Here is a 9,526-nt window from a genome sequence, read left to right as displayed (position 1 = left end):
TCCTGGTTTAATGTTGTGATATAATATGACAGATTTATACTTTGTTCTGACATAATGAAATGCAAAGGGATGAATGTTTTATTTACACAGTAACTCTTATTTCAACAGTTCACTAGCTGTTGCATAGGCTTTCTTGCTTCCTCCAAAGGGCCTCTAGTATCCCGGGGAGACTTGCCGAGCAGCCTCCCCAGTTTAGAAAGAACAAAGCACTACACCATGAAATCAAGAAGAAATAAGACAATAATATAAACAAAGCAAGAAACAAAACCAAAAACCAGGAGAACTGTACAACATCCATTCCCCAAAGGCATCTCTGCTACCTAGGTGTTCTTTCTTCTGTCTGGATACAGGAGTCACAAAACACATGTTTGTTGAATGAATTTCTTTCTGGGCTCATTATTCACTCAACAAACATTGCTTATTGTTCTTTTGATGAATGTTGTTTTTCTCCAGCAAGTGTAAGGAACTGCACAAAGCATACAGATACAAAAGGGATACAATTTGGCATTCGAGCAAAGACAATTTTATGAAGAAATAAGAGCAAAAAAAAATATCAATTCAGTATAGTGAGTCCTCTAGCAGAAGGTCTGCTAGATAATAGGGAGAAGGGCAGAGAGAAATTAACCCAATTAATATTAGGACAGTTGAAGGAAATTTTAGAGATTCATTTTGAATGCAAATCAATTCAGTGTCATGAACCTGAAATTGAATCTATCAAAGGAGCTTGGGAAAATCTCTCTGCTTTCTATTCGAACAGGCACTCACACTGTCACAGTGGAGGTTACCTGGCTTGTTGGCCACAGCTCTTCAGGAAACTTGGAAATCACATGAGTGCGAAAGAGAGACATGGGCTGGCTCACTCTGTCGGAGAGCATCGCCAGGACCGGGCACCTGGGAAACAGGAGATGCCAGGTCACGCTGCAGGAATAGAGCAAAGTTTCCTGGAGAATTCGGTCAGGTGCAAGTGAATACAAACACCAAGCAAAACAAAACCCACTGTCACCACCATGGCGGCACAGGAGGCAGAGACCAGGAAAGGCCCAAGGTTGGATTATTTCCCCCTGATTTTTGTTTAACTACTAGATAGGGATCTGGGTCCTGCTGAACAGAATAAATATCCAGAGCTCCCTGCAGCCCCCAAAAGCCACTGCTCCCTCCCAGCATAGTCGGGAGCAGAACCAGGACCAGCTTTTCTAGTTGAGGTGTGCAACTTTCTCCTGTGCGCGTGCTCATCAGGCTGTTCACTGTCATTTCAGTGTGTGGAAACCTTTTATACGAGGGCAAAACGCGAAGCCCAGAACGGTTTATGCCTGCTTGTTGAGCTCTTTCTCTGACTTATTATGTGCAATTACAATAGGGTCCTTAGATGCAGAAGGTGGCAGAGAGAAAAAAAGTTAAGGCCCCAAATTGGAAAAATGAACAACCCGAAAACAGAGAGAAGTTCCCCAAAGGCAGCAGCACCCAGCAAATCCCGGCCATGAGTCAGCACAGGGGAGGCCAATCCCCTTCCAGGGGAGCCTGATTAAGGATCAGGCTCTGCAGTTGGGCTGGGCTGGGCTGGGCTGGGCTGCTGCTTCTCCCAAGACCAAGTCTTAATAGCAACTTCCCTCCTCGGCTGCCTAAGCATTCTTTTCTGTGACTGGAAAGAAGTGTCACCTTTTGCTCATTCTCCAGCTTTCCCCCCACCGCTCCAGACACCGTGTGTGGGGAGCAGGGCTGCGTGAGCCACCTCCTCCACCTCCTCGGGTGACTGCTGTGAGGAACTTTCAGCCCCTCTCTTTGTAAAGCTATGAACTTCCTCGAGAAGCCCAGGAGCCAAGCAGCTGCTTTTTTGCCTCTTTGCTGGCTCCTTTTGAAGATTCTGCAACCAGGGCACAGCCACCTTTATAACAACAGATACGCTGGGTAAGTGGAGCTACTTTCCTGCCCTGCCTGGCTTGGATTGGGATGAGGGGCTGGTTTGCTCCCGCGTGCCTCACTTCGTGCTCTCTGTGTGAATCTGCGCTCTTTCCTGGTCCCTTACCTAAAGTGTACATGCAACTCTCAGTCCTTTGGTTTGGCTCATGAGCATATATGCTGGGCAAAATCTGGCTTTTCCTAGTTTTTATACCGGGCTGAGCTCTGCTGAGGACCCAGTGTTGCGTGGGATACTGTCTGTAGGTGGCTGTGACCAGGATTCGCAGTGTTCAGTGTCTGCCTCAGTTGGTGCTCAGCATGAAGGATGCTGTAGTACCACGTGAATTATGACCTGAAAATTAAAGCTTCTCCTTTAGAACTGCATGTAGGAACCGTGGGTTGAAATTCACCGGTGATTAATTTAAGAGCTGAGTGTGACTTTTTTAATGCTTGTTAGTCTTCAAAGTGGTTGTTAGAGTTTCAAATCTGAGCCGTACAAATAATTCAACTCAAAGTAAGCAGAATACAAGTAGCCAACCATAAAATTATGGATATTTTTATGAAGAAAAAAACAATGTGTTTTTCCCCTCTTTGGGTTAGTGTGCTTTGTACATGGCTTTCTTAAGGAGGCCCAGGGCTAGGTAGAAAGTAGTGTATTATGATGCATGTTCTTATTATCCTGAAGGCTTGCTGTGGCGTAGACAACATGTGCTTGGCTCATACTTACAGGGGGCTATTCTTTGAGCCTGGAAATTATGGTATGCCTGCATTTTAGAAGTAGAAGAACCTTAAAGAGTTTCTCTAGTTCAATTGGTTAAAACACAGGAGAAAAACCAGTAACTCAGATCTCTCTTTTTTTTTTTAAACTATTATCTCTCAATAATCATCACCTGGGAAAACTTTTCATATAAATATGGATTATAACCTGGTAATACCTCCTGTCTTAAAAATTGTTCTCTTCAGGAATAGTGTAGAGAGGAGTTTATAAATGTGACACCACAAAAGAGAATTGTTTCCTTTCTTTCCTAAAGAAACTGGGCACTACCTTTAGTGTTTGTGTGAATACAGTAGGGACAGAGGAAATTTTAAAAACATTTCTTCAGTTTTAGAGGAAGAAGAATGGGAGTGGAGGTTTGGTAGAGGTAGGAGCTGTAGATGGTGATGGAATCCCAAATTTTTCCACCCTGGAATGGAAGAGAGTTAACATTGAGGGCTACTTTCTGGTCTCCTGAATACACAAGATCCAGGCTTTATATTCTGTTATTTGTTATCTCTCTTGGAAATGTGGGTAAAATGTTCGTGTTTAATGCCTGCTAGTGCAACCTGGGGTTGTGGAAGAGTTAATTCTGACCCTCTTGGCTGCCGTGAGGCCACATGAGAAACACACATTACGGAGTTAGATGTGCTCTTGTGACAGAGTACTTCACTCTGGCCCTCCGCTGTAGCCCTGTCTGTAATTTCTGCAGCGTGCAGTGCCCCTTGGTGCTAACCCGTGAGGCCTGCTCCGGCTGGTGAGCAGGTGTGCACCCTCCCTAAGCACCACTTCATAGGGGAAATGGGGCCAGCGGCAACATCCTTTCCAGATAGAATTTTTAGCAACTGGAGCCCTGCTGGAGGAGGCTGGGCTATCTTCTCTGTTGTTCTGCGCCAAAAATAATAATTGTCATTTTCTCTTTCGCTGCCACAGAATAAGATAGTCCCAAATGTATAAATTACCAGATGTCAGAAAGGTGGAAGGAAGAAAATCAGATGAAACACTGAGAAGCTAAAGAATCAAGTCTTAGCTGTCCATCACAACACAAGGCCGTCTTGAAAATCAGAAATATTTGAGCATATGCACCATGAACAGAACTTTCATGTACATTCGTGAGAGACACATCATTCTTTCATCACCAAAGACAGAAATGCTACTGACATGTGAAAGTATTTTGCTTTGTTTACTTAGGAAACTACTTTCTGCATGTTTAGATTTTTAGAGGTCAGGCATCTGATGGGAAGACATGGAGGAATGGTATTTAGCAATCTTTTTGACCGACTGTGTCCATCTGGCTATTCTAACCTACTTCATTTTTATCCCTTAATAAAGTTTTCTTTTAATTTTCATGTTAATAATTATGAGGCAACCCTATTTCTTACATTCATGTAAGTACATTTGATAGGTCTTGATTGAATTCAACAATATGAAATTATAATTTATAGGACCCTGAACATGAATGCAATGGAAGTCAGGAAAGAATAGCTTGCCTCCTGAGAGCACCTAATGAGCTCAGTCCTCTTCAGGTACATAAGGTAGTAACAACAGGAGAGAACAAATCCAATAATAGATGCTTAGTAAGTGACGAATTTAAGCATCCTTGGAAACAAAGCAGAAATGTGTAGAAAGGCATCAGAGAAAATCTGATGATTTTCTATATTAAGATATAACCATAGTAAGTTATACCTTCACAAAGGAGGTTAAAATTACACAGAAAATGCATAAAACAAAGTGAGGAAAATAATTCGACTTTAAGTATCATTGAACTCAATTCTCCACTGTTGGAGGGGTTCAGAGGCTACAATGCCAAGGCAAATTTTGAATGATAACAAATGGATGAATGTGTATCTCCTGCACAAGCAAACATCACTGTGTGTGCTTTTCTTTGCCTTCATCTCATTTTCCTGGAGGCAGATCCAGTTATTTGTTATAGTAAGATATTGAGAAGAAAGGGAAAAAAGATTTCCATCACAGGAAAGTAGGGTAGATTATTTTTTAATTATAGTAAAACATAAGTGCTGGCAACATGATAGAATTAGCATGGCTATGAATTTTGAAAACTACTCACTTAATTTTTCGTGTCAGTTGGAGTAGCATCCTGAAGTTCAACTGCTTTGATTTCAGTTCATACTTTTCCACACTTAGCTCTGTTTCCTTGGGCAAATTCCTTAATACATTCCCACTGACTTGAAAAACTAGAGATACAGGTATAACCTATGTACCCAATGGAACCGTCCAGTACCACCCAATGGGACAGTCATACAAATACCACCAGTGGTCGCCCAGCAGCAAGACATACAAATTACAGCCCATCTAGAATGTGTTAACTTCTCTAAACCTGTCTCCTTATCTTGGACAATGGAGATAGATTTAGAACCTGATTACCAAATTGTTGTGATAATTAAAACAATAGCATGGATATAGCATGGTACTTAGTAAATACTTTATAAAACGGTAAAATAGCTACTACTTACCAATATTTACTATAAAATTTATAAAAATTTAGTAGTTCTCACCATAACCTTGTGCCAGTGGTATATACACAGATAAGCTAACTAAGGTACCAACTGCGTAGCGTAAGTTCAGAACTCACTAACTCAAGGTCCCTGCGAGGACAACATTGCCTGATTCCACAAACTACTTCATAACCTGTCATGCATATTGAAAAAAATTGGATTTAGAAATACACTAAAAGTTTAATCTTGTTTTTGGAAATGACAATTTCAGAACAATAAAGAGATGAGGTAGGTGAAATTAGAAGTTTAGTCATGGTCACCTTCTCTGGGGTGATGGTAAGTCACTGATGGTGAATCATTAAGAAAGGTTGGCAGAACCCATAGGGATAGAAAACAGAAAACAAAGGACATTTACATTGTCACATACACAGGAACAAAAATAGCTCCAAAATTGGAAGTGAACATATGCCTTCATTCATCCAAGAACTACTTTTTGAAGGCCCTTGGTATGTAAGGAGGTTGACTGACAAAGCAGTGCCTCCTGGGAGCTGCGGTTAGGAAGGAAAATGGCCCACACAGGAAGTGAGAATACATGGTGCACACAGTGTATGGCATGAGCAGACTTATGAGGGTTGATAAACATAGCCAGTGTGCCCAAAGGAGGGACAAATCCCTCTAAGCCGGGCCAGTTCTGATTTCCCAGCCCTGGCTGGAGCATGGCGGGAGATGCTGAGAGGCGCCATCATGTTGGATGTTTCTTGGGACTTGAGCCTAGTAATGTGGGGTCTGTTTGCCAAGACCTGCGGACTTGTCCTTCCTTGCTGCAGTCCCACATTCACTGAAGTCACTTCTTATGTCCCATACAGATTCTTCCCGTCCTTTTCCTAGGGGGTGGCTCTGATGAGGCAGCCTTTTCCCCACCACCATATGCAGACCTTCTTTATCTTAATTTGGGTTTAGATCATTTTCTCCCAACTTTCTCCACTGTTTTCAACTTTTTTCTTACTGTTACTTTTACTAAAATAAGACTTAGGTTACTCCCGTGCCACTTTGGCTCCCTATTGCCACCAAATCAAATATAGATTCTTCTGCCTTTCACAGCCCCTACAATCAGAGTTTAGCTGTCCCACTCTACCCACTCTCTAACCGTGAGACCCACGTCTAGCCAAGCTGGAGAAGTAGAACTCCAGTACTCCACACTTCTAACCAGCAGGGCAGGCATGCCCCGTACTTAACAGGGCCCCCAAGCAAGAAGGAGCCCTCTCAGCTCAGGAATGAGAGGCTGCAATATGTGCTCTGTGTGTATTTGGAGCATTAAAAACAAAGGGCACATGGTTGGTTCTCAGGTTGGTTTTGAGAATTTCCTCCACAAGTCAGTCTGTGGTTGTTCTAGTTGTTACCTGAAATGTCCCTAAGAGAGTTATTTTATTGAAGGCTTAGTATGTTTCTGCTGCCGTGAGCCACCAGTGGAACATGCATGACCATTTCGTCAATGGTTTGTACCACTGGTGGTAGAAGCACAGTCATGCATGGGATAGTCATGCAAGTGCCTCCAGTGGTTCAAATCACCCAGCAGGGAGAAATGAATTACAGCCCTGTCATGAATGTGCTAATTGCTAGCTAATGGGGACTCTGACTTCACTGAATGAATTAGTCTTTAGATGAGTTCATTAGGAAGTGGGTTTAATTAGATGAAGAAGGTCACTTTGGGTGTGGCTTTGAAGACTGCATTTTGTCCCAGTCTCTCCCCCTCTGCCATTCCTTCCCCATCATCATGGTCTGTTTTATCACAGGCCTGGAGTCAAAGCCATGACTGAAACCATGAGCCAAATAAGCTTTTCCTCCTGTAAGTTGATTTTCTCAGTTATTTTGTCACAGTGATGAAAGGCTAACCCAGGAGGTAATGTAACTCTCCATTCCTTCTGGAAGTTCTTCTTAGCTCTTGTTCCATATTAGTAGTAGAATATTTTTAGTTTGCATTATGCACTAGTTCAAAGTACAGCCCCTAAATACTGATTGTTTATCAACTAATTATGCCAAAAGCTTTCTTCTCTGCATATAGTTTGTGTGTTAGGCCTCGTGGTTTGCTTGTTAAAGACACATGGTGCTGTATATCTCTACTTCTATGATCTGAACTCAGGGGCAAATGGTGCTCTATGGAGGTCAAAACTCCCTCTGCCCACTGAGCTAGTGGAGAGTGTTTGAAATGTTTCTGGGCCACTTTCTCCTCGGAGCCCAGCCTGATAATGATACTGTATTTTATGGCACCAAGGTTCTTTCTGGATAATATCATTAAGCACAATCACTTTCATCCCCGAAAAGTAGCAAATGATGTTAATGTTGCATAACTTCACAGTTTGTATTGTATAAGCCCACAAATGTATTGCATGTTTTTCTGTTTTTGTAAATGAAATTACTAAAAAAGAAAATAGAATTTCTTTGATGACTTGTTTTAGAGTCTTTATGATGATCAATCAGTAGAAAACCAGCTTATTGGATTAGAGTTTATTAGATTACAGTTTGCCAAATAAGAGCCATCCCACGCTTACCTTCTTTACGATAAAGTACCACACAGAGCAAAATGCTTGAGGGTCATGTTCTAGGCAGTGTCATAAACTCCCTGAAATATATAAAGTAAACTCGTAAGTGTTCCCTTGAACAAAATTACTACATTTTCTCTCTTTTTTTTAGTGTATTTTGAAAATAATAAAATGTTTTCTTGTATCTACTTTAGTAAGAAGAGTGTTGTTTTGCTTTGTCTTGTTTTTTACTATAACAAAAAACCTTTATCCTCATGGCTTAAACTACAAATCCATTGCTTGCTCACTGAACGTTCAGAAGAGCAATGGCTGCTTGGTGGTGCCAGAGAATCAGGCTCCTGCTCCCTGGTACTTTGCCGGGCTCAGCAGTCAGCCCTCCAATGTGGTCATAAAAGGAATCTTCCATCTTTTGCAATTTAGCTAGCAGACAAGTAGAAGGGAAAAGTCACACTCCTTTCCTTTGTGGCCTCAGGCCAGAAGTTCAAAGGTTACTCCCTATGGACTAGAATTCAGGAGGTTAGCTTCAATGCAAAAGGTGTGAGGTGTGGGCATTAGCCAAAAGCCAAGTCTGGAACACACAAAGAGATAACTAGCAGCCTCTCAGTGGTCACACACATTTCCAATGACTATCAACCCATTCTCCCTTCCATCTGGTTTTCCCAAATAATCCTGCAGTTACAGGATTTCACACTTCACACCGTCTTAAATTAAAATAAAATGGTATTAAAACTTACAATGTCAGAACTGGAGGCAAAAAAATCATGCCCAAGCCTTTTGTTTTAATACATGAGGAAGCAGAACTCCAGAAAGGTAAAAGAATGTGCAGACTTGGTAATAGTGTCAGGTCTAAAACCTAGACCAGCAAAGTCGTCAGCATTCTTTACAGTTGGTGACACTGCCTTTAGTGAATCTATGAATCACCCTACCGTTTCTTATTCTTTAGTTATCAGGGATGAAATCAAGTGATTTGGCAAGACTAGGAAATATTTAATGGAGAGGATTTTATTTTATTTCTATAAATATTTGTACGGTGTCTGGTCTGCTGCTAGTCTGGGACTGTGGCGATGAACGAGCAGTCCATGTGTGCAACACAGTGAGTAACTCGGGAAAGTAAGCACAGTTGTAGCTCTAAGATCCCTGAACTCACAGGAAACACTACTGGTGCCAGCTAAGAGCAGGAGAGGATCACCGAATCCAGACTACCAAAAGTCAAAAGTGGCTTCTAGTTGTGAGATGTGTTTTAAAGGATGAACAGGAATTTCTGATTATTAAACATGCAACAATTTTCTTTTCAATGACAGGTATAAAAAGGACATGATCTAGACCTCAGTCATTTTTTTTTTAAATTAGCAATTATTTTAAGGCTTTCTGTTGGTACAAAGAATTATCAGTGAGAGATCTTGTCAAGGCTAGAAAATCAGAGAATTAGGGTTCTGATGAGAAGACATTTCTCTTTGTGAATGTAAGTAGAGCAGAAAGAAGTCTGCACATAAACCTTGTGTGCCAAAGCACACAGTTCTGATCTGTCCCAGACACGACAGGGTGCTCATGAAGAATTTTAAGCAGAGAATTTAGACAATTCAGTTTTTAAAATAGTTTTCTCTGAGAAGGAAAAAAATTGAAGGCTGGAGATTATTGGCAAGAAAATTGGGATACTATGACGACAACAGTAACAGCAGGAAAAGGAACGAATTCATTACGGTTTAAATCAAGACTCCCTCATTTGTGGTAGTTTTAGAAGAGGATTGGGTCATGGGGACACCATAGCTGGCTCGCTGTAGGGCTTGGCCGGGAAGGCATTCACGGAGGGCGTGACAAGGAAGAGAGGAGCTCCGTGCCCTCATCCTGCTTCTCTGTCTCCTTCATGGCCACTATGACAT

The 9,526-nt window shown here is 41.7% G+C and overlaps 1 protein-coding gene across 1 annotated transcript in view; it reads left to right on the top strand.

Annotated features, from left to right (window-relative positions):
* The first annotated feature begins 1,464 nt into the window (after positions 1–1,464).
* Positions 1,465–9,526, top strand: part of Cpa6 (carboxypeptidase A6) — a 315,449-nt gene continuing 307,387 nt past the window's right edge. Inside the window, exon 1 of the mRNA XM_063257425.1 lies at positions 1,465–1,905. Within this exon, the coding sequence (XP_063113495.1) occupies positions 1,790–1,905 (116 nt within the window). The 5' untranslated portion in view covers positions 1,465–1,789. The remainder of the gene's footprint in view (positions 1,906–9,526) is intronic.

This window comes from Cavia porcellus, unplaced genomic scaffold, assembly GCF_034190915.1.
Source record: "Cavia porcellus strain 051 isolate PalLab524CR breed Dunkin Hartley unplaced genomic scaffold, mCavPor4.1 scaffold_10, whole genome shotgun sequence".
Classification (NCBI taxonomy): Eukaryota; Metazoa; Chordata; class Mammalia; order Rodentia; family Caviidae; genus Cavia; species Cavia porcellus.
The sequence above is the reverse complement of the archived record's forward strand: the minus strand, read 5'-3'. Positions and strand labels throughout refer to the sequence as shown.